The 26358-nt window shown below is 34.7% G+C and overlaps 3 protein-coding genes across 11 annotated transcripts; 2 read left to right on the top strand and 1 right to left on the bottom strand.

The window, feature by feature from the left end:
- Positions 1-683: 683 nt before the first annotated feature.
- LOC101896924 (probable tRNA (uracil-O(2)-)-methyltransferase) lies at positions 684-2624 on the top strand. The gene is given in 4 exon segments (XM_005181007.4): positions 684-1001; positions 1067-1350; positions 1411-1647; positions 1649-2624. Coding segments are annotated over 4 exon segments (1692 nt in total). The 5' UTR covers positions 684-691; the 3' UTR covers positions 2510-2624.
- Positions 2512-3976, bottom strand: LOC101897098 (RNA-binding protein with serine-rich domain 1-B). The gene is made up of 3 exons (XM_005181008.4): positions 3816-3976; positions 3581-3757; positions 2512-3517 (listed from the first exon to the last, which is right to left on the bottom strand). Coding segments are annotated over exons 1-3 (1038 nt in total). The 5' UTR covers positions 3818-3976; the 3' UTR covers positions 2512-2658.
- A 1162-nt stretch (positions 3977-5138) lies between these two features.
- Positions 5139-25527, top strand: LOC101896752 (E3 ubiquitin-protein ligase RNF38). Of its 9 annotated transcripts, none has more exons than XM_059118049.1 (10): positions 5571-7098; positions 17956-18013; positions 18141-18700; positions 19244-19601; positions 19668-20018; positions 20083-21120; positions 21192-21358; positions 21432-21616; positions 21761-21873; positions 21941-25527. In XM_059118049.1, the coding sequence occupies exons 3-10, from the start codon at positions 18399-18401 to the stop codon at positions 22202-22204; spliced, it is 2778 nt and encodes a 925-aa protein (XP_058974032.1). In that variant the 5' UTR covers positions 5571-7098; positions 17956-18013; positions 18141-18398; the 3' UTR covers positions 22205-25527. The 9 variants fall into 9 exon arrangements, with proteins under 9 accessions (XP_019891441.2, XP_058974031.1, XP_058974034.1 ...); XM_020035881.2 differs by lacking the exon at positions 17956-18013 and adding an exon at positions 16687-16749; XM_020035882.2 differs by lacking the exons at positions 5571-7098; positions 17956-18013 and adding an exon at positions 5139-5274.
- Positions 25528-26358: the final 831 nt, after the last annotated feature.

Below are 26358 nucleotides of genomic sequence, written 5' to 3'. Positions count from 1 at the left end.
GTGTAAGCACAACTTACACGTTATGCCTACCAGGCATCACAATAAATTCAACGGAAGCTATTCGTAGTAAAATTTAGTGTGATTGATCAATTATCCCGTATACAGATTTGTATGTAAATGTACTTTTACGCCAGAATAGAGGTCCTCTTCTGTATTCACCCCATTATTCAAAACAATGTACAGATTGTGTATATACTTTGACTGGGTAGCTCCATTGTACCATGTGAAGCTCCATTCTACCAACTGCCATTGTACCATAGACCCAAAAAATTGTTCAGATTATTAATAAAAAACGCAATGAGAAAATGGAAGAAAGTAATTTTTTAAATAAAATTTGAGAAAAAACTCGAAGTACTTTACACTTTTGCAAAAATGTTTACTGGGCAACTTTTTTTGTGTGTTCATGTGTGAGAGCGCATGTAAGGGTTTGATTGATAAAATAATACAGGTGGTCGCATCAACACAGCTGGTGACGCAAAGAACTGCCGAAGCATTTTTGGAATTCAAACTTTTGAATAAAAAACGGATTTTATTTTATTAAATATGATGAAAATGCATATCTTAACAACCACTTAACGTTATCGTGTAAGGAAATAAAATTCTATTTACTTTTGCAGAATTTTTTTGTATAATTTTCAAATATCAACATTCACAAGTGGTGAGGCATCTACCTGTATTCTTATATCATGAAATGTGCTGTGTGCAGCTGTTAACTTCTAGTCATATCATGGAGAACCAAATGGATTTGCAGGGGTTTTGGAATGCGATATCGATTTTGATCAATAATTATCACACAGTAAATAGGAAAATATGTGCTTGCGTCATAAATGAAGTGAGAGTTAAGCCAGGTGTTTCCAATGAGGACAACAATGTGGACAAAGTGTCTTTAGGTAACCTAAAAAATGTATCTGAAGTTCCTGCGAAATGTTCAGGATTTGAAATTGATTTCAAATGTCTCCATAAAAAGAGCAAAGATGCCATACATGCCACTGGAATAGTGGGTAAGCCTGCGACAAAGATTATACACAAGCCTCCTTCTTGGTCATCATAAGCTGTTTTATTTTAGATTTTCCAAAAAGTATCTTTCGTTTATCGTTCGATTCCGATGATATAGACGATTTCCAAGTAAGCTTCTGTGATGGTCATCTTGGCGTTGTGAACTTGAATCCACTTGCAGATACCGAAAAAGGCGATCGATGGTCCGAATATATTCTAAAGCCTAAACTGACAAAGTGGTCCAAAGTTAGCATTGACAACGTGAGTGGCGGATCATTGCGTTTAGTGGACATCGAAAAATATAATACTCTATACAACGAATTTAAACGAAAATACAGCGAAAAGGCAATGATGGTAAGTTGATATTAAAAAACTATGATTTTGCTTTGTCTTCTAATCGTTGTTCGATTTCAGTTTTGGAATGATGCCAAGGAATCTACAGACCCACTGAAATTCATTTACGAAGACTTAGCTATTGCTGCATATTTGATCGCTTTATGGCAAAGCGACTCGATGGGTCATTCTCCCGTGTCATTCGCCGACTTGGGATGTGGTAATGGTCTCCTAGTTTACATTTTAAACGAAGAAGGATACAAGGGCTATGGTTATGACGTAAGATCTCGTAAAATCTGGTCAGTTTTACCCTACTGGAGTTGCAAACAACCTTAGGGAGGAAACTATTGACCCTGGCACATTTCATCTTCCACCTGAGGTAGATTGGATTATAGGCAACCATTCAGATGAATTATCTCCTTGGATGCCCGTGTTGGCTGCAAAAAGCCACTACCGAATGAATTATTTTCTTTTACCATGTTGCGCTTTTGAATTCTCTGGTCGGAAGTTCCAACGAAGAAATTCCTCCATGTCCACTTACAACGATTTTTGTTGCTATGTCGAAAGCATATCAAAAGTTTGCGGGTTCGAGACGGAACGAGATCGTCTGAAAATCCCAAGCACAAAACGCATTGCATTTATTGGTCGAAGACGCCGGTACTCATCCACATCGCATTTAAGTCAAATCGAAGAAATCAATCATTTTGTGAAAAGAGAGAAACAGCTCTTTCCAAACAACGACAACATTGAAATTAAACTGCGAGACAAAGTTGAAACGGTACGTAATTGTACACAAATCGACAAAACTGTGATAGAAGGTATAGTCCTGAAGATATTTGGGCTTCTTTTGAACGAAACAGATGCTTCACCGAGACAAGACTTAACCGGTGCCGAATGGTTAGCAGGCCGCTCATTGGCAATGTCTGAAATTGCTAGCGGCCTACAAAAGGAAGACTTAAAGCAAATCAAATCGGAATGTGGTGGTCTTAAGACATTGCTACGAAATAAGCATGAAATATTTGAACTTTTCAAACCAGATATAGTTAAAATACGGAAACCTCAGCAACTGCAAAAAGTGTGCAACAAAGTGCAAACAGTAAAAAAACGGCCTTGTTTCTTCTATACGAATCATCCTCAAGGCTGTCCATTACCAGCGGATGCTTGTAGTTTTATACACTGACATTGGCTTGTCACTGAAACTTATATTTTTTATTGAACCAAGAATATAGGGTTTACATTTACATGTTTATGAAAATGTATGAAGAATAAGATAAATATACGCTATGTTTTAGTTAGCCCGATTTAGTTTGTGACGCAAAACTAAATTACTTAGCGAGAGCTGTCCGAACTGTTGCTGCGCCTGCGTCTGCGTATTGGAGACCGAGAACGCCTGCGAGGAGGCGAACGACGACCACCACGTGGTGGCGGAGAACGTCTATTTCGGTTAAATCTGTTGAATCTTGGAGACGCACGCCAACGGTCATTCTGTCTACGATTGATTGGTGAAGGGCGTCTTTGTGGTCCTCTGATTTTTGGTGTTAGAACAGCTGACACGTTAACTTCCTGTCCGTCTATTTGACCACCGTCCATTTGTTTAATTGCTGCTTCGCATTCCTCATGCGTAGCGTACTCTACATAAGCAATACCCCTGCCGAAATTTGAATGGTAGCGGTCTGTTGGAAATTCCACATTTTTTACTTCACCAAAACAACTGAATATCTCAACTACATGGTCCTTTGTGACATTTCTTGTCAATCGTCCAATGTGTATGCGTGTTGGTTTAGGAGTTGGGGAACGCTCTCTGGCCTTGGCAGGAGGACTTCGCGAACGACTGCGAGTGCGATCGCGGGGCTTAGTAACTGGACTGCGGGAACGTTCACGGCGTTTCGGTGGTGGTGAACGGGATCTTGTTCGTTCACGAGGCTTCTGAATGGGACTTCGCGACCTCGAACGTGTTCTTTCTCTTACCGGCTTTGCAGCAGGGCTGCGTGAACGTTCACGGCGTTTTGGTGGTGGACTGCGAGACCGTTCACGTCTTTTTGGGGGTGGACTGCGGCTACGAGAATGCGATGATGCGCTTTTGCGCGACGAAGATGATGATGACGACGACGATGATCCACTTGAGCTTGACGAGCTGGAACGTGATTCGGAGCCAGAGCTACTTCGCGATGAGCTGCTGTCCGACGAACTGCACAAAAACAAAAATCAGAATTCATTCTTACAACCAACGTAACATGTGTGCATGCCTCACCTGTCACTCGAATCACTGCTAGATGATGCACTTCCTCTCCTCCTACGGTCTCGTTCCCTTCCGCGGTTTGAATTTGATGATGAACTTACCTTGTTATTCACTGCCTTAACGTCTTTTGCTTCCTTGCTTTCCTTGTTTTTCTCCACAGTTTCTCCGTTCGGAGAAAGATCCCGCGCCCTAAAAATGAATTGTAGTTAGCTAAAAAAAAGGTTTGTAGAACACAATGACAACTTACATTTTCTTAGTTTTTCTGTTTGCAGTGTCTAAGCAACTTTTTATTCAAATACAAATGTTTTTCTTTCCAAAATTATGTTGGATATGTGCGAAAGAAAATTATCAGCAATATGAAAAAACGCGTCCCTATGAAAGAAGAGTAGATCTGATAAACAATCGATGACACTATCGATACCTTCGTTTTTGTATTAACATCAATCGATGTGCATTAAAAACGCCATCTTGGTAAAAGCTGGTTTACACCATGGTACGATAAAAAGGAAAGAAGTGCCACCAGCTGATTACCATGCAATCATGGGTAGAACCATGACAGAATTAAAGAAGTTAAAGTCATGCAAACATATGTTAATAATTTTTTAAAAATAATTCATTTGATTGTCATTAATGTTTATAAATTTATCGTATACATAGAAATCAGAGATGGGATTCTGTTTTATTCAGTGAAATTTGACATGGTACATTACAGAAAATGCAGAAATGAATATGTTTATGGGTAGAACAAAGCTACCTCCTAAATACAAAATTTTCCTTTTGGTGCCCTTATTCTGTCAAAACAAATGCTCTGTTCTATTACCTGCAAGAATCTATAAGTTTTGGATTTTTTCTCGATATCATAAAGAGGAAATCGGTTACCGTTGAAATTATTATAATGCAAAATAAATGTATATTTTCGAATTGTACATTTTTGTATTGTTCTGTATTGTCTTACTTTTTGAATAATTCCATAATTGAAATAATCCCAACATTCCATTAATGTTTTATGTTTTATATAATAGATTTTTTTTACTATATTATATTATACTATACTATAGTTGAATTTTTTCTAGTTTCATAAAGTTGAACAACCTTTTTCTTACAATCCATGGTACAACATAAAGGTAAGGTAGAGCTACCAGCTGATTACAATTTTTTTTCTAAGTGTGCCCGACTTCTGTCAAGTTTGTGTAGGTATTTATTGTTTTGAAAAAATAAAAACAAAATATTTTCAAAATTAATGATTGGAAGAAACAGACATTCCGCATTAAAGCTATTTGCCAGTTTTGCCATGTAACTGAAAGATCAAACTGTTTAAATCATATTTTTTAAAAGGTTTTATTTATCTAATTTTTGAAAGGATTTATTTTTCGTGCTAATTAACTCATTTTAAAAATATCGAATAAATGAAAAAACTTGTTGCATGCAAATTTGACAGGAAACGGGCATGGCCTGAGATGTGTATTTCTGTAGATTTGCGAAGCAGTCCCTCCTTATTGTACCATGGTACAATCCAATTAGCCTGTGAGTTTCTTATTTCCCTCTATATTATATCCGGTTTCCGAGGATACAACACTGAAAATATTGTTCATTCACAATTACATTCGATAACTGCGGCCGTCTAGTGTGGTGGATACTGGCACTGTAAAATATACAAATATTTTTCTTATCTGTCAGACTTTTTCGGACTTCAGGTGTGTAAGAAGGTAAAATCTGTGTTTCATTTGTTTCCTTTTTTTCATTAACATAGTAAAAAAGCAAAGCAATAATACATGTACAAGAACACACGAGTAATAAAGCAAGCTAAATCGAAGAATAAAGCTCGTGTAATATGACAAATCCGTGTGATAATATAACTCGTTTGTGTGAATCGAAATGAAATCATCAGCTTTAATATAACTGCCCCAATGTATAGTTCGTTTATGACGATGAATACACAATATGAAAAATCTGTAAGCGTATATAAATTATGTAAAAATTGTGTATTTGTACAGAAGTTGAGACGAAAAATCTCTTCTTTTTTCTTCTATGTACATATCTATACAACAAATGAATATATGTATGCATAATATATGTAAAAAAAATATATATTTGTGTGTGTGTGTGTGCGCGCTTGGTGGAAAAATCAATTCTCTATGAAGTAACATTGAATTTTAAGTTTAAAGGCCCCCAAAATTACATACACACATGTGTATACAACAAACCAGCACAAAGAAGGAAGTGTGCCGACATACAAACCATCATATTGTTTATTGTCGTTTGGATGTGTGTAATCTTTTTGTTCGACCAGAAAATGACAAAAAGACGGACGTTGAGTCGCTCGGTCACACTGATGGTTGGCAATGGTTGGTTGGCTGGTTGGTTGATATATAGACGTGAATGTGGATACATACATGTGTGCATGTATTATATGTCGTATATGTATGTATACATGTTTGAGGTTTGTGTTTTGTTTGATCGGTTCAAGTCGCTGGATGTCACTTAGACGACAAGTACGCGAACGGGTGCGGCGGTGGATACATTGTTGTTTTTAATAAAATTCATATTTTTGTTTTGTAGCTATTAGCTCTAAATTTTGAAGCACCACTCGAAATGCTGTGTTCCTTTTTTCTGTACAAAAAATATTAGCATGAAACGATTACAGCAACTGTTCATATACATATATACACAATAAAAAGTGTCGATTAACGCAAAAATAACAGTGTGGTGGTTGTGGGGCATGTTCATGGGCCCCACTTGTTCAAATTGAAACTCACCATCGTCTCGTTCATTCACAATAGCGGTGCTAACTGCTGTTGACTTGCTGGCTCTCAACTAAAGAGTACAACTTGGCAATTCACCACATTCATTTGTGTAGCCCCTCGCGAGTTGGTTCGTTTGGACGGCCGTAAATAAAATAGGAAAATACAACAAAGAAATCCATAGTTTCGTGTGTGCTAATGTGATTAAACCGTCGCGATACAGACACTTTTTGCCTTTAAAACAAAACGAAAAAAAAAACATCACATACAAAGAAAACAACAACAGAAAATAATAAAATAAAAAAAAACAAAAGTAAACAAAAGCTAGCTGGGGAGATATATACAAACAATACGCTGCTGTTCATATATAGGTGGCACATATGCGAGTGTGTGTGTGTGTGTGTGTGTGTTTGCGTTGAACCCCCCCAACAAAGACGGCAAATAATGTAATTTCATGAGAAACATTTAAGAAAGGCAAATGAAAAAATAAACGGAAACAAATCGGATATAATAAAGAAAGAACAGAGAATACATAACAAAAAATAAAGAATAACAAGTGAATTTTATTCAAACTGTGTAGCTTCATTTAATTTAATAGAATAATAAATATCGGATAGTATCTTTCTCCAATTTTTTAAACAAAGAGAGTATAAAAACGTCCCGAGCAGTGTTTACACACACCAACACACTTCATTAGCACATCGACCAATCCGCCAACCAACCCAACAATCGAAGAGCAATACTACCAACGAAAAAAGAAACAATATTCCTATTGGACCATTCAAAAAGGTGGGAATCCTTAATAATTTGCCATTCTTTTATTGCATAGGTTTTAGTACACACAAACAACATATTTTTCAGTTCACCTTTCATACCAACTATTAACATTTTCAGTAGATTAGGGTGAATGCTTTTTAGTTAGCTTTCTCTCGGAATATCCTTTTTTGTGCATAACAATTTTCATACATATATTTCTAAAAACAAAAATTGCTTGTCAGTACAAAATTGTTGTGTCTTGTGAAGTTTTTAGGTGCATACATGCCTATGTACCTATCGAGGTATATGTTTTATTTATTGTTATGAGACCTAACCCCCACCAGACTTAATACATTACATATATCTAGTATTCGATCTACCGATTATGTGCACCGAACACATTTTTAGGCTTCTTTAACTTGTATACAGCTTAAACAACAATAACCAAAAACACCTGTAAACAATAATAAAAATAGTTAATAGTTTTTGTGAAAAAGTGTACATACCTACCTACATAAGTACCATACATATTTCTATGAGATAAAAATACTCTACGCCTTTGTTCTGTATATTAGGTTGGCACACCATCGACTTGGTGACATTAATGTTCGTTGTTTATTCACTTTTATTTATCACATATGAAGTATATACCTAACCAACTAATAACAATAGTACTTTAGTATTAACGACCGGAAAGCCTTTACATTTGTTCATAAATAGGTACCTATTTGTTCTCATTGCCCAACTAAGATAACTAAATCAAAGTACATCAAACCGACATTAAAGGTGTTTCGGTTTGAAACAACACAATTTTTATACTTTTATCTATTGCTTTACTGATTTTTGTTAGAAAAATAGACTGGTTAGTTATTAGCGGTTCTAATATTGTGAGGGGACTACACCTATACACTTGCATAAATTGTTATTTTCTCATTGCGGAAGCAGCGTTAACAGGATAATGCCGTCCAATGAAGTAAATGCCAAACAACAATACCCAAACACATGCATAAACAAGTCACTTTGCGCACTGTTATTATAATAACAATCTCTGTGTGTATGTGCGTGGCCGTTTGTGCAATGCTTACAAGCAAAAAAACACGAAAAGCAAATGCAAAAAAATTCCCAAAACGTTTGGCAATCGTTAATCGTACATTGTCCTTCCAAGGCAATGAATACATGCAAACGTACATATATACACATGTGCAGGCAGTTGATTCATTCATTCAGCCACATGCATATGGAGTAATTTCCACACAGGTAGGAGTGTCGCCTTGCACAGTGGGGAATTCCGATCATATGTTTGAATTTTTTATTTGATTCCACTATTTCTATAGCCATGTCTATTCCGCTCCACTTACAATCTATTTATCTCTCTCTCTACTAAAGGAACAAAAGAACAATAAAATCGTAACGCTCAAACATCAAGCCGATTCAATGCTTATCTATTCTATTTCCATTTAAATATGTGACTGTTTAAATTGTGATAAGAGTGCGTGACTTATGAACATATTATTGAAGTTTTCATGTTCGGACAAATTTCTGTCTCTTAGATTGGTAATGCACCAGCCTGTAGCTGGTGTGAAGTGGCTCAGCGAATAGGGCATTTGTCATTTACTAATGCAGGGCTCAGAACAAATCACCAAACACAAGCTGTTATCAACTAACCAGAACTCTTTTAGATACCAAAATATAAATAATGACAGTGTTATCACATTATTACTGTGCTATTTTCCCCATACGTTGACTCACAATTCTCTGTGATTCTTATCTGAGGGTGTTAAGAAAAATAAGTCTTTGTTTTTGATACCTATTTGTAAATGAATTTGGATAAATTGTGCGTTGTGTTATTTACTTTCTTAAGGCGTTTGGTTTTGATGTCGGTGTATAGTAACCAAAGGCTTGGACTTCCTGATATTTAACACACCATCACAGCTGATAAAAGTATGCTAGGTAACTGCTAAGGTTCGTTTCTGATTCAATATTATTAAAGTTAAGTTCCTCTAAATTCGACATTTAGGCCAACTAAAGTTGGCCATCATGCTTCTATTTTGTAGTTTACCAAATTGTCACCATTTTTGCTGATTTTCTCTAAAAACGAAGTTTTATTTTAATTTTTTTTTTACTCAGTCGAATTTGGTAGATCGAAAAATCTGTGTCTCTTAACGATTATGGTTAATCGAATGCCGAAAGAATCAAGAGAGAAAATTTAATCAGTTGAATTACTAGGGCAAACTAAAATCAAGAAACCCGAAATAGTTCTTTTTTTTTTTTAATTTGCACTGGTACAGTACCAGGGACTTGTAAAACCAATTTATTGAAATAAAAGCGTCCCCCTATTCCCATTTAACGTTTAAATTTCATCAAATCGAATTTTAAGTAGTCCCATATATAAACACATCAAAAAAATGACGCTGGCCCATAGGTTTTCATTACTGAACCTTTGTTTGGTTTCTGGATTTTTTTTTGTTTTGCAAAATCGCAAGTGGAATATTAATCATTTTCACTGGAAGCCGGCACAAAATTTGTAGCTGATGTTCCACTTGTATGCCACAGCGCAGATGTATAAATTAACTTTTTTCGATTTCATTTTTTTGCTTTTGTTTTCTGTTTTCTTTCATCACATATGCATTGCATAATTTCCATTTAAGCTGGCTACAACTTTCTGTTGGTTTGAGATAAACTCGTTTTGTTTAGGTGACTTTACATTTGGCTGGCTACACGAATGTCGAGTTCAAGTGAAATGGCGCTTGCGTTATGATGCCATTCTATCGTTTGTTGTTGAGTTTCAGAAGAGGAAATTAAGTCATTCCAGCCTTATGTTGTAGATGCCTACAAGTTTTCACTTTCATTTTTTTACAGATTTGTGAAATTAGTAACAGTGGAGATTTCAGATTCTACAAAAGATAGTACGAAGTCTAGAACTAAACAGTTTTTACTCAGAGCTATTGCTGGAGACATAAAAACAATAGCTCTCTTGTGGAGCTAGAAAAAGTTTAAGGACTTGACCCAGAGCTGAGTCAGAAGAAACAGGTCTAAGTCACGTTCTTTGATTCTATTCTATTAATCAGCAACCCATTTTTTGTCTTACTGTTGATTAATTTTAAGATTTTGGCTCAAAACATTTAAGTCATATGAAAACAAACTAGCACAAAGCCACATATCAGAGTGTGTATGTTGAGATAAAACATTTTCGTTTTTGTCAATATCATTCAAAAAACAACTTTATATATCAAACACGATTTACATTAAAGCGATTTGTTTTACAAAAAAACGAAACAGAGAACAACTAGTATTCATTAAATACCTGTTCGATTAGCCTTATTGGAAGAAATATTATTAATGTTTCAGGTTTTTAATAAGGAGAGCATATTTATGTTTTTTAATAGATGTGTATTCAAACATTTCTATAACTAAGTAATTAGAAAAACGACAAAAATGTGTTCTTGGAAATTGTTTCTATCTAAATGGTACTAAATGCACCAACGTGGGTAATTGGCGAATTGTCCAGCAGTTTCTTTCTGAGAGAATAAGAAAGTTTTATTGTTTTGAGCAAGAAAACTGTGAAGCGTAAACAAACAGAATCCCTGCAAAAACTCGCAAGCAATCAGCTGGTTTTTCCATTTCAAGTCTCGCAAAAAGGTTTTATGTAAATATATTTCTAGTCAGAGGTCAAATTATTGTATTGGTTAAGGGAAAAAATCGACCATATTTTAGCTGGATAAAATTGAACATTATGACTGAAACAGCTATACAGGTTGAGATATAAAACTGGAACAAAGTCAAACGCCATCATTTTTACATTTTTTTAAATTTTATTGAATAAATGCCCAAGGTCAAGCGAAGCAACTCTTTAGCTCTTTTGAGTGTATTTTCTTTCTGTTGCGGTGTAAGTTCTTGCACTTTCAATTTCAATGGCTTTACGCCGAGCTCATTTTTTTAATATTTGCCGAATGGGATATTGCCATATGTTCAGCTCACGAGCCATTTTTCTTCTTTACTTTTCGAACCCTTTCTGCTGATGTTGCTGTTTTCTTCCGTCTGCTTTCTTGACATCGCATTTAAATGCTGGAGTGTTCTAACGATATCTAATTGTGGTTTTCTAGACAAATATAAAGAAATCACACTGTCACGCAATAATTCCTTCACGAATAACTTTTTTTCTAGAAAATTCTCACCAAAATGCTTTTGTACGCTTGTAAACAATATAATGAGCTGTCACTGGAATATTTTTAACAGCTGTCGGACGAGTGGCTTAAAAATGACAGCAGTCTGAGATTGGTTGCAGTTTTTTCATCTCACCCTGTACATCCCTGAATTTTAGAGTTAGCCCCCAGTTGTTTTTTAATTGAAATTGTAATTTCCATCAATCTAAAATGCACATACACACATTCATTTCGATCGAATTTAAATTCGAATACCAGTGGTTTTGAATATTTTTCCACATGTATCCTGGCTAACTATATTTGCCTTGCATCTAGTTAGTTTTTGAACTATTTTTTGGTCAGACGACCAGATTTTTGATTGCAAAGATAGTTATTCGAGATAGTATTATTTTGGGGGCGAGATTCTATTAGTAGCAGAAGTACCATTTTAATAATTTAAACAATTTAGCCATGTTGCAACAATCCAAGATGGCTCGATTTATGTCTACTAATATGACCTTAACACAGTGTGGTTGAGGTCAAATGTTGCAATGATGATTAGTATTATTTTTGGATTTTGTTTGACCATATGAGTTTATTGGCTTTTAATTCTGCTAACACACAGCACATACACACACACACTCAGTAATAAAAATTAATTTAAAAAGCACACACACCTACATGCATACATAACGTAAATCTTCTAAAACCGGTCAAAAAAATGAATCTCATATAGACCTATGCCATAGCGTGAAAACAAACGAGTTATATTATTATCCATCTTGTTGTTGTTGGTGTCGTTCTTATTACAACATCAAAATAGTGTGTTTTCTTCTTCTTCTTCTTGTACAAATGTTATTGTTTTATTTTCTTGTTTTGTTTCCTCTTTTTTACACTCATCATATCCTGTCAATCAATCAATCGTATTCTATTATATATTTTATTGGACTCATCACACCGCAATTGATCAATGTTTAGCATCAGATAATTGTTACTTCTTTCTCTACTTCATCATTTTTATTATTTATTTTTTATATTTTATCTAATTTTAGATTGTTTTTGTTATACATTTTAGTTGGTGGTTTTGGTAAATGTTTTCTTTGCAACCGTGCAGCATAATCTAATCTTAAACCAAATCTTGCATCCTAAAAACCAATCAATCAATCAATAAAACCAAACATATCAACATAACTAAATAAAGCGCCAAATAGAAGCAACAATTTATAAATATCTACCTATTTTATATATAAATAAAATACATACATATATATATATATTTATACATATCTACTATGTTATTTAAATGTTTCCTTTCTCTCTTTCTCTAAATTGAAAAAAAAAACCAAAAAAAAAAAAACAAAAGCAATTATCATGTGTTTTTTGTACTGTACATTTAATGCCATATATAGATAATGCAAACAACAAAAACTAAAAGCAAAACAAAAAAAATGAAAACAATATCAAATTGTATATTGTGAGATAAATAGAGTAACTAAACAAAAGAGACAAGAATGACAACAATAACAAAACAACAACAATAACAACTACCAATCAATCACTCATTCGCCACAATTAAACTACCACCACCACTACTACTACTACTACAGCCACCGCCCACCCACCTCCCCCCACAGCTAGCATCTGTTCTACTCATTGCAAAAACACAATGTCAAACGGTTTCTATAGACGTGTTGTTCCAACTACTACTACTACCGCTATTTTAATTACTGCCACTACCACATAAAGACTGCCACCGTCACCGCCACCCACAACTACCATCCCCAACACCACCACAACAACTACTACAACCGTAACTACCATATAGCCACCTGTAGTAACTACATCTACATATCCTTTTTTTAATATTTGACCCAATGATTAATTGATTAGCGTCTGAAAGACAACTGACCGTTAGCTTAATTGTCTGTTTGTGTTTTTTCATTTTGATTTTGTAAATTGAAACCGAAAAAGTCAACAGCATTTATAGACCAAACAAATAAAATTGGCATATCCATGATTTATTTTCCTCGTTCACTCTTGCAGATTTAATTTTATTACTATTTGCTGCCTAATACGACTAGACATTTCCCAACAAGCAATTTAACAGGTTTCTCTTTGCCTGATTAAATTAATTTATTTTAGTTTTTAATTAGTTATTGGAACCTTGGTGGTCTACTTTATTAATTTTTGCTCTATGGAGAGATGGGGATTTCCAAAAATGATAATGCATATCCTGAGGGGGCAGTGTAACATTGAAAGATGTACACTCAAGTCCCACTTTGGTCGCTGGTACTGCATTTCTTTTGACACCTCATTGTTGAAGGGATGAAAAAGCAATGGCTTTCTTGGCTTCGGCTTGAGCACACTGATTAGAAAATTCCGAGTTGAAAGGAAAACCAAAGAGACACCGCACACCATCGTGGCACAAGGATCATGTGCAATTTGAATGTTAGACTTCTTTGTGACACTTGCGAAATGTCTTTTGGAAGTATTGTTGATGTCTACAAACCTTAAGATGGAAAATGGTTACACAGCGACTTGAACTTGCACTCCAATGAATTAAAATCCCAGGCTATAATAGACAAGATACACAAAACATGGAAGGATAAAGATAGGATAAGTCAGAGTCAAAATATAATGTAATGAGCTGTCACTGGAATAATTTTAACAGCTGTCGGACGAGTTACTTAAAAATGACAGCAGTCTGAAGTTGGTTGCAGTTTTCTCATCTCACCCTGTAATTTTACCGAAAATGTTAAAACAGCTCTTTAATCAAGTTTTTTAAGCTAACATGTCTCTGCTGTGAGCAGCGACTCTACATGTTTTTCATATTAACTATTTTTGCCATAAAGCATTTTGTCCAGTCTTTACCATTTTATGTCTTTGCTATTTGATTAGCCGATGGTTGAAATTTCGACTGAGCCTATGTCTTCCCAAATTAATGGCTAAAATAATTCTCTCTTTTCAATAGACAAACTTGTCCAATAAAAACTAATAGCATGATTGTCGGCTTAAAATTTTTACTAAGTTTCCGTTTCCGTACTTTGAGTTTGAAGTTGTTCTTTCCGAGTGGTTTGGAAACTTTACCATACGTTTACTATTCATTCTGTGGCATCAGACATCATATAGGCAGGAAAGACACATGTTACATTAAATGGGTTCAGATGGTTCTATCCGATATTAGACTTAGACTGCCAAAATTGTTTGACAACTTTATCATTTTTTTATTTTAAATGACCTACCCCTCTCAATTGTAGTTACCGACTGTCTTTTATCAGAAAATGTTGCGTTCAGTCCCATTTTTCATTTTTAAACCACTTAAAGAATGTAGCATTTTAGACTTTTAGAGTATTGGCTGTCGTCTGGCGTAAATCAAATACCAGTGTTGTTACTTCTTCTTTTTCATATTCGAGTTTTTATGACCGAAAATGGTTTTCAGAATTCGTTAAGTTAAAAAATAATAGTCGTGGCAATGTTTTATACATAAAATAAACCACTTCCTAAGGTATGAATATTTGGCCGCTATCAATGGAACTCATGATTGGTGATAGAGTTAGCTTTTCGAGTACAATGTTGTGCGGTGTCAGTGTGAGGTTTAAAAAATAGCGATTTGGGATCGGTCATCGGACAGTATTGTAAAATTATCCACGTACAACGAAAAGTTATATCGGATCGGAATCAACAAAACCCAACCACCAGTGTCTTAGCACGAGTATTAAAAACGTACTGCTTTTCAAAAGTCTCGGTTTTGTATATTTGGGTACTTTATGATGATTTCCTTGATGCATGACGCTTGTTGTTCTGTTCCTTTTATGTTTCCTTTTTTTAATTTTACTTTCCAGTAGAAAATTCTTGTTTTTCATTCAATCAATATATATACATTTAAAGTTCCGAAGAAAATGAAACATATTCATTAAGAAGAATGATAAAGGACATTTGTCCCAAATTTTCTAGAGGGTGGCTACAATACGTACACTAATAGAACGTTTCCCTTAAAAGCCAAACAACTGACTGGTTACGAACGATAAAATAATAATTTCATAAATTGCAATTTTCACAAAATCTTATTAATATTTAATTAAGAAACACAAAAAGAAAACCAAAAATAAAAATGCATTTTTTTAAACAATTGTAATGTATGTAACATTATTTGCATTCGATAATTAATTGCCATATTTTGTAGTGTGTATTGTAATTGTAGTTGGATTTTGAAGAACTAATGATAGCCATGTATGTGTATAATTTTTATAATTACAAAAACAAAAAAAAAACATAATAAAAAATTAATACAATGGGTCTTTGTTATATTGTTTTGTTAAAAGTGCCGGCCTTCCAAACACCACCACCACATCACCATTTATAATTTTGTGTAGCTTTTATTACTTTCCTTAAAAATTAACCCACTGAATTATTTGTCATCTCAACTCAAACTCAATGGCTTTACATTATTAACTAGAATATTTTAAAACCAAAACAAAACAATAATAATAATAATAATTTTAATAATAAAACCAAAATTAAGAGTATTTGAAACACAAACACAAACACACACATACATAACATACCTACCCTAATACTACTATCTATGCATACATAAATAGACAATATTAATATTACAACGAAGACAAAACAAAAACCAAAACAAAAATGAAAATCCTAACCTAAAATAATATTTAATTTAGTAAAATAATCGTTTGTATTTTTCTTTGACATACTTATCATTATACCAACAACCATTACTACTTACTATACATTGTGTATGTATATACATTTAATTTTTAAGCTTATTGTAACAAAACTGATGAAATGTTTATGGTTAAAATATATACTTTACAAACATTTATATATACCAATATTTATATACAAAATTTGCAAAAATAAATTTATAAACCATAATTTTTGGTTGTTTTACTTTTCTCTGTTTTAATTACGAATGTCGCTACTACTGTGAATCTGCTACAACATCCTATGTTTACATTCTATTCTTGCCTTTCTCTATATTTATCTGTGTCTCTTTCTGTCTGTCTGTCTGTCTGTCTCCGGTTCTATTTCTTTGGTCACCTTATCATAATTTGTCAAAGTTTTGTTTTCCTTTTGTTCTGCGTATCCATTATTCGATGGTACCTCTTAGCGTTAATCTAACTTTTCATCTTAAATTATGTGTTACCCCACCAACCGCCTACTTCATTTCCCCCTCCTCCACCCTCCTTTTCGGTATCCATTTCTATTAGAAGATGTCTTTTTGTCTTGGTGATTTTGAAGTTCAGTCGGAAGTTGTTTTATTATTTCTCAATTCCTAACACCATCTGCACGCCAAATAAGAAACAAAAACCCATCATCATCATCATCTTTTAATTGAACTTCTTATTGTCATAGTAGAACAAAAGTGTGCAAACTTAAACTTGGCTTGTAGATATGTAAAATAACAAATTAATTTACCAAAACCCATACTATTTTCTTGGATTTTGCTCCTTTACAGCTACGTCTAAGTTTGCCCAATCCCGCCATTTCGAATGATCCGCACATGACACAATAAAACAAGGTAGGCTATAGCGCTAGCTCCCGATTACAATTTTCCAACACTATATTTGTGTCTGTGTATTGGTTTGAATAGTATCACATAATTTGTTGAATTATATATTAATTCCATTTGTCACACATTTTAAAATATTGAACTTTTTAAACACATTTATTCATATCTTAATTAATAATTTCGATAAAAAAAAAAAAAAAACAGAATTTGATGCATGCTAATATATTTATGTTTGACTTATTACAACCAGTACATAGTTTTTTTTTCCATAATTCTGAACTTACACTACCTTCTTTATTGTGCCATGGATCTGTAGGAAGAATTGTCCTTTATAACGACTGAAAACAGTTCAGCTTTGATGAACTGACTGACAGTCACAATTGCTCCGAAGACAGAAACGTTTATTTAAGGGGATGCGATAGACGATAATGTTTAACAAATTTAGATGCCTATTATGAGCCAGCCTGTATATTTATTTATTTCCGTCACATATTCTGAAATCCTTTTCAATTTCGGTTTTCTCTCTTCGGAACAATTTAACACGGGAATTGAAAAAAATGGCAAAATATTAATGCATGATGGGGGTGGAGTTTCATTTCATTATATTGTGGTACCCTAGGCGGGTACTGTTTCTATTCCTTCATCCAAATATCTATCCACAACCCTCTTACTTACTTATTTACCCCTTGCCCCTCGTACAAACACCCTTAAGTAGTAACAAGCGTAAGCCTAAATCTCTAAAGTAAGTATGTTTCGTAAGTCCAATTTACTTCCTCAACTCATTGTGATTATCGATTGATTATCTTGTAATTCGTAACATCTGCTTTCGAAGTTCCTTTTTATTGCATGACCACCACAACACACATACACATAAACATACATACCTACATACCTATCGTACACCCAAAATACTTGTGTAAAGTTTTGAGTTTCAATGAAAATTGATACACGTAACGTAGTGAATGTTGGACGCGGATGATGTGTGCAACTGGGAGAGTGGTAGAGTTCTTTGGCTGGCTGATGTACATTATTAGAGTGCTTTCCAGGGTTGACAAGGGTTATTTAATGTCATCCTCCATAAGAATATTTGTATTGCAACTGCATTTATTTGCCTCCATAGTTTAATCGTTTCTCATACTTACAACGAACATGCATAAATTACTCACACATTTAAATATACATACATACATACGTTCGTATTACTTATATTCCCAGTGCCTTCCAAGCGTATGTGTTCCGAACACACCCACACATAGCCACCGCACATGTTGATGTATGTATGCGCATACATGCCATATAATATGTATGCACTACCAATAATGACGATCCTCATCGTCAACGTCAAGTTCGATCAATGAAACCAAATACCTATACATAATGTTTTTATTGTGAAATTACAGTTATAGATACTTCGAACAAAAATTACAAAAACATAGCTCCCCCCGACAACAACAACAAAATCAACAATTAGTGGATATTCAGTCCGATCAACGAGCAATCAAACATTCATCCATCTGTCCAAGCATTAGTCATTGTTTCGAGGGAGAAGAAGAAGTGCATTGTCCAAACCAGAGAACGACGGCTGCCTTAGAACTCTCCTCAACGAAGACAAGGAGCGAGGGGTTATTGGTTGATCGGTACATCTGGCTTTCATTGTCATGATCAATTCAAATCACACGGGTACGACCCGTCGACCTTTTTCACGAAACGGTCCATCTGTTCGCAACCATCGAGGACGTTCGGTATTTTCTCCACATCATCACCCACATTCTTATCAGAGTCAACAGCAAGTGCACCAGCAGCAGCAACAACAGCAGCACAACAACAACAACCATCATCGCATGAACAATAATGGCATCAATTCCGGCGGAGGAAACAACAACAACAATCCAGGGACACCCTGGTACAATAAGGATAACAACGCTAATAGTAACAACATGGAAACGTGGAATTCGCTTGGGTAAGAAGAACTTTTTAGCATGGGCCCAAAACAGAAACAAACGGCAAAATAGTCCACAAACCAAAACCACCAAATACACTGCATCCTACTACCCCGACGTTGAAATTCGGAACCTCAGCTGGAAAATTTTTAATTTTCCAAAAACTGGAAGGTCTTAGTATTACTACACAATTTTTTAAGGACAACTCCCATTAATAATTATTCATTCATACATAAAAGGGCGGACCTTTATATCACACTACATGTAATCTTAAGAAGATAGGAGCGACAGTTAATCGCCTTTCCCAAGACCGATTAAGAAGTTATATAAAAGAAATCTATTACAGATTAAATATTTTATTGATTTTATAGAAAAATTGCAATTTAATCTGAACTTTTTTTTGAACATAATGACAAACATTTGCGAGGTACACATTAGTAACCTTAAAATCAACCTATCAACAATCCATTCACCTTATCCATCATCCACATAGACTTTGTTATAGAGTTTGTTCTAGTATTGTTCACAATAAACAAACGTTCACTATTTTCTTAATATTCCAGCAACAATAGCAACAATCACCAACCACAACAACAAGTTAGCAACCTGTCATTACAACAACAATTCCATGCACAAAATTATCAACAGAATAGTCGCCGGGGAGGTACAAATATTCACGGCGATTTTTACAGTTTCCGGCGTGGTGGTGGTGCCGGCGGCGGTGGCAACAATGGTAACGGGTCCAACGTAACCAATGGGAATATGATGATGATGATGCCTCATCGCAATGCTGACTATCATCAGCAGCATACCGATCGCGATCGTTATGGCAACAGCAATCACAGTCGAAACTATAACGGCAGCAATGGTGTTGGATCAAACTCAGGTCTATGTGATAGAAATATGAACAATAGCAATGCCGTGAGTTTTGAAAGCGACCCTTTTGAATTGTAACCTTGCTGATACACTTTCTTTTAATCCATCTAGCACAATGATCTGGGGATGGGTGGTAGCAATTCTAGAATTATGGAAGCTGGTGACAATTCCAATTTCCCTGTTGCGAACAGTAATCGCATCAATAACAACGCATACAATCGCTCTTCGCAGTACTACAACAATAACAATCAGTACGCCAACAATGGACCATCGACGTCGGCATCTGCTTTAGGTGCTGGCAGTGTTGGCTCGCTTTCAGATGGACCATCCGGCTCTGGTTTGTCCGGATCGAACATACTTAAATCGGACAGTCCGTCACGTAAACGAAGGCGTATATCGGGGAGAATGCCAAGCCAGTCGCCTCCAGCTCTGTGGGAGCAGAGGCGTTCGCCACGCATGTTGGTATGTAGTTACGTGTGAAAAAAGTTATCACATTACATTTATAAGATTTTCATTTTCCCTACAGTTGCAGCAAGGAAGCCCACCTATACGACGACCCCGCCTGAGGGACAACAGTTCGATCTCACAAAACCAAAATTATTTTAATAATGGGGGCTATCACCAGCAAAGTCAGCAGCAGCATCACTATCAACAGCAGCCGCAACAACATCACCAACAGCAACAACATCCACAGCAACCACCACCGCCGCAGCATCAACATCAACATACCCAACAGCAACAGCAGCAGCAACATTCAAATGCACATTTTATGACACAACAACAACAGCAACAACATTCCCACTGGGATTTAAATACTGCCGCTGTAGTCAATACCAGTTCCGCTCCCTCACTGGCTCTCATACACACCCCACCGCCTGCCCATCCACACAATCCTGCGCAAAGTCCAACAGCCTTACCACCGCCGCCGCCACTGATGGTTGATATCAACCAGGTTCCCTTAAGTTTATCTCTACGACATGCTGAACCAGTGTGGGCCTCAATATGCACTACGTATCCCGCCCAACCGCCACCACCGCCGCAGCAACCACGCTTGGCGCCATGTCATCTTCATAGCATATATCCACAAACGTTTCCAACTCAACCCGCCTGTAATTCGCATCCGCATGCTCAATTTACTAATGCTGCCAGTTTTCCGGCTGGCACCCTACAAGTGGCTCAGACTCCGCAGCACCTGGCTGCAGCAACGGCCGCAGTGGCCCAGCAACAACAATCGCAAGCAGCATTAGTGGCTGCAGCTACAGTTGCTGCCAACTACCAGAATTCGACACACTTGACACAACAGCAAAGGTCTGATGCAGCAGCCGCTGCAGTTGCTAGCTTATCGCTGGATCCTGCAGGAACTCATCATCATCATCACCATCATTCGCAAGGTGTTACAGCAGTGCCACAACTACAGGCCACATCCATACACCTAACATCGATGTCAGCAGCAGCAGCGGCAGCTGCCGCCCATCATTCACATTCCATGGCGGCGGCAGCAGCTGCTGCAGCACAAGTCTCACAGCTGTCAGCTCAACCACAGCCAATTATAATATCAGCAGAAGTAAGTAGTTAACCACCGAAAACTAGAGTGGGTGGGGGTCAATACTAACGAAGCGTGTTTTTTATTTTCAGAGACGTACATTCCCTCCACATAGACGTATTACACGTTTTTGGACCGCAAACCATCCCCACGGCCCTCATAGACATGTCTTGCCTCCACAAACCCTGGGTCCACAACCAACGCCAGTGCAGATACAAACAACTGGCATCATAAATCCTGGATTTTTACTAAATTTCCTGTAAGTATATCTTTTTCTATGCTCTGTGTGTGGGAGTTGGTGTCATTAACTGCGGCCTCGACATTACTTACAGTGCCATGTTCCCGTTGTCCCCTTACAATCAACATGAACTGAATTCGTCCGATTCAAATGAAACAGAAAACTACGAAGCATTATTGAGTTTAGCTGAACGTCTGGGCGAAGCTAAGCCACGTGGTTTGGCTCGTAATGAAATTGATCAGCTTCCCAGTTATAAATTCAATCCAGAAACACATAACGGTAAGTAAATCTTCTATGCTCCGTGCAATTTTTCAGACCAAAATTTGTTTAAGGTTTCTTAACGGATAGTAGAATCAAGTCTCGAACTTATGCTCTTTCAGCAATTTTTATTAACTCTTTTTTGCAAATTGATTCATTTCATAGGTGACCAAACATCCTGTGTTGTTTGCATGTGCGATTTTGAGCTACGACAAATATTGCGTGTTCTGCCGTGTTCACACGAATTCCATGCCAAATGTGTCGACAAATGGTTGCGGGTATGTACAATAATCCATGTGTTTTATGAAAAAAATAATTTAAAATTTTATTTCGTGTGGTTTGCAGTCTAATCGAACATGCCCGATATGCCGAGGTAATGCCTCCGACTATTTTGATAACCCAGATCAGCAAACACGACAACCCTCACAGGCCCAATTGCAAACAAACCAAACCGCATCTGCTGCTCCAGCTGCGGTTCAAGGAAGTGCAGGGGCAAGTGGTGATAACAGCAATACAAATGCGACCCCAGCACCGGCAGCAACAGTTAATATTAACTCCAATAATAGTCAAGTTCAACCAAATGGTCAGAGTATAACAACAACCCACTAAAAGACAATAAACATCCATAACTTATTGTCTGTCTTAACAAAAACAACGAATTTTACCCTCACTACAAGGTTATTTGTTTTTCTATCATCCCATTACGGCACACATTCATTTAAACAAGCAAAACGTTCATTTTTTAAATGGCAAATGCTGGCCTTTCTGAAGAAAAAAACCACACATTTTATAAATTTTGTTTTACTATTTTAAACTGTCATCATCTAATGTGATGGATTACAACACTGTAGTGTATTCCAACAACAATAATATATTTCTTTATCTTTTTGCAATAATTGATGGATAAAAAGGCAAAACGATGCGTGCAATGATCTAGTCATAGAACGAGACCCTATTGGGTATTTTCAAACTTTCAGTTATTAAATTTCCAACCAACCAACCAAGAGATGAGATTTTGAAGGTACAACTCTTCTCTCTTTCCATGGAGATAGTACTGACCATAACCTCATTGATGGATGATGCGATTTAAAAGAGAAATCAGTTTGAAAATCCTCTGTAATGTCTGTATTATGAACAATATCATTGCCACACATAACCACTTTTTTATTATTCTTTGTAGCAATAGAATTTAATTGTTATTTTACACATTTCCGATACTAATGTTAGGCCCTGTGCGAATTGCATATACATTTGCTTTATTTTTAACTAGCTTTGTGTTTTCAGAATATATTTTAGGTTTTTAACCAATTTGTTTTTAGCTTTGATTGTTGACCGGTCGTCGTCTATATTATTTTTATGCTTTCATATTACTTACACAATTTGTGCAAAGCCAAAATGTATACAAATCGTGATTCATAGAGAGTTTCATTTTGTTTTTGATAATTAAATGAACAATAATACCGATCTGTAAACTAAAAAGCAATCTTAAAAAGAAAAAAAAACAAAATTATTAATAATATGATGTATGAGTGTAATGGACAAATTTTAACTTTTAAAAACAAAAAAATAAAAAAAACATCTATAAATCCTTAATTCATATAAAACGAAATTACTATTTCTATCATAGACTTGATTTTTTTAAAGAGCAAGCCTGTTATAAACTTATGAGGTAATAATTTTAATGCTACATGTATATGTGTGTGTCCTTAATAATATTTAACAAGAAACCCAAGATTATGCAGACGATAGCAGAAGTGTGCGCTTTTACAAAATGTTATATTGGACCATAGTGTTCTTTCTTAGTTTGATATTTCCTCAGGCATCGCTTCCAGCAAACTTTAATGCTTAAAGTCTCAAAGATATCTCAATATCTTTTGAAATATCAAATTGAAGATGTCGCTATGTTCTATTATACACACACACACCAATTGAAGAATGTTTCTATTTATGTATGTTTGGGAAAATGTATTGTAGTAATGTATGAATAGAAGTCCGTTTTTTTTTTTGGAAGTAGATGCTGGTACAGTGAGCCTGACTTCCATGGTCATGTTAAAATGTTCACTTAAAATGCAGAGTTAACCATTTTCTTTTTATTTCATTCTTTCTGTTTGTTTGCACAAATGTAGTTAATACAAACATTTCCCAACATACGTAAGTCTAAACATACAGACATTCTTTACTATTTAATGTTAAGCAAAACAAATAAACAAGAAAATGAATCCTGCCCTCCATTTGCAACTTAGTATTTATGTGAAACTTTAAACTTAAATAATACAAAAAAAAATTTAAAAAAAAGAAAAAACTTAAAAATAGCATTACAATTACATATACATGTATGGAAAATATAAGAAAAAAAAACCAAACAATACATTTAACACATTTGTGAACTACTAACGCCAAATGAAACCAACTTTTTTGCTTTTTTATTTGTGCTATATTGAAAAGAAAAATAAACACCCAATATAAATACCTGTACTAAATAGGAATAAGTAAAAGATCAACAACAATAATAACAACAACAAAACATACTGTAACCTATAGACTACAAAGAACCTTACGAAGTCAACGATTTGATCTTAATCAAAGTTTCTCCATACAATACAAAACCAAAAGAAAACCGATGGAAATGGAAACCTTCTTTTCTATCTCTCTCACACACACACACACTGATTTAAAATGCGTATGCATAATATTTTCCTCGGTCGAGTTACACACATCACTTATACGTACTGTTAGCTTAAGACATTTTTCTGTAATTTTTCTGTTTTTTTTTTAACTACAACAATATACTACCAAACTCTTAATGTATATGTATGTACGCTATTCTTTTCAACTAACAAACACTTGGACTTTTTACTACAAACCATTTTAGTAAATATATCTATGCAAATATATACATAGAACATTTAAAAGTACTAACTACTCAATGACAACAAAAAAACAGAACAAACAAAACAAAAAAACCTATAGATTAAATGGTGTTTCCAAAAGACCATTTGTAAACGTGTTGTGCTTTTTCTAGATTTTAAAGTTCATAATTATAACTTAATCAAAAAAAAAAAAAAAAAAAAAAAAAAAACAAAACGAAAAACCAAAACAATGTACTATTCAATTTCCAAGTAAATGGTATGGTTTTATGAAACAGAAAAACAAATATAACAATAAACAATAACAACAAAAATATATACATACTTATATACAATATAACAAATAAAAGGTAATTTTTATACGTGCACTCATAATTATTTACATGTATTTAGATTTATATATAAATATATATAGAATTATATAAACAAAAAAAAACCTATGCAAACATATATAAAAATAACAAACCACAATTGCAATTGTATTTTATAGATATGAAAAAACAAAGAAACAAACAAGTGAAAACAATACTACCTACCACAACAATAACAATGGAAATTCCTTACTCTTTAATAAGCCATTTTCAAATATAAAATAGAAGTACTTTTTTTGTAAAATCTTTAAATCCTATTTCTGAAAGATTGGAAATAACCATATTTTTCCTATTGAGAAGTTGCTCGAGATGTTGAGAATTGTCTAAATTCATTAATGTCTATTTCTAACTCTAACAAAGTACTTCGAAAGATATTTGATAAAGGTGCGCAATTTGAGTTTCCAGCAAAAAAAAGAAAAAAATTATAAAACTTTGCTTTATTTTTAATTTGGTATGTTAACGTTTTCAACAGTCTTATGTGGTTTAATGGCTTAGTTCTTTTTTACTAAATATATATTTTATGTAAATGTTCCCACCCCCATTTCCCTCTTTAGATTTTTAATGGAAAGTAAATAAAAAAAATTATATATATATATGAATTTTTGCTGTGATGTATGTTAAATTGAAAACTAAAATGAGAAAAAATATACATATACAAATCTTTAATCATGCAATTTTCTGTATTTAACTCAAATTTGTTTCTTTTTTTCTCCAAAAAAGACAAAGGCATCAACAAATTATTTTCCAATAAATACACATATACAAACTAATAATGCATATATCGTACTATTTTGACAATTTTTCACATACATATGTATAACTAGCTAGATTGACAAAAAACCGATAAGTCCACTTTGTGTCCTTTTTACAGCAGGTGTTGTGCATACAAGTCGCGATATGCGTTGCGTTGTAAGACTCACAAAGATCGGACTTATCACACTTTACTCTAACGTTGTTTTTCTTTTCATCTTCTTCAGGCTGTCACGTCAGTTTTATGCATGTGTTTCTTTCACATTTGATTGCTTGTAGTTCTTGCCTATCAATCAGCAATATTTAATCCATACCCTTAAATATATAAAAATATGTTTTTTTTTTCGTATACCTACTATTAATTTTATATTCATTATTTTATAATATGTACGTGTATGTATGTATTTTTGCAAAAAATGTTAACGAATTGTCTCCATTTGTAATCTTTATATATTTCAATAATGGCTTCAAAATAGGTTTTAATTAAAATAAAATAGACGTTCTGTTTAAAAACAAAAAAAAAAAATAAAATAAAGCTCAAAATATTTCTAACAATTTCCTGATCAAATTATGAGACATAATATGGCGTTTATAAAATTGTTCACGGGCTTTTCAATGTTTGTAGATTAACAGCGGTAATACTTTTGAGCGTAGTGATCTTTGTTTGTGAGAGACAGCCTGATGCATCATCGCATATCGGTTTGTAGGCACAATTTTGTATATGTTGTAATCCCAGAAAAGCAATTGCGCTGCAACATTGTTATTCAATTGAACA

The sequence above is a fragment of the Musca domestica genome, unplaced genomic scaffold (assembly GCF_030504385.1).
Source record: "Musca domestica strain aabys unplaced genomic scaffold, Musca_domestica.polishedcontigs.V.1.1 12, whole genome shotgun sequence".
In the NCBI taxonomy this organism is placed as follows: Eukaryota; Metazoa; Arthropoda; class Insecta; order Diptera; family Muscidae; genus Musca; species Musca domestica.
Note: the sequence above shows the minus strand (reverse complement) of the source record. Positions and strands in the feature narration are given on the sequence as shown.

Coding starts and splice junctions, on each gene's coding strand:
- LOC101897098 (XM_005181008.4), bottom strand. Junction 3,518..3,580: donor AGCAGTGATTCGAGTGACAG/GTGAGGCATGCA, acceptor GTTTTTGTGCAG/TTCGTCGGACAGCAGCTCAT.
- LOC101896752 (XM_020035882.2), top strand. CDS start 18,399: ATGATCAATTCAAATCACACGGGTACGACCCGTCGACCTTTTTCACGA. Junction 21,359..21,431: donor GGATTTTTACTAAATTTCCT/GTAAGTATATCT, acceptor CATTACTTACAG/TGCCATGTTCCCGTTGTCCC. Junction 21,617..21,760: donor CAATCCAGAAACACATAACG/GTAAGTAAATCT, acceptor TTCATTTCATAG/GTGACCAAACATCCTGTGTT.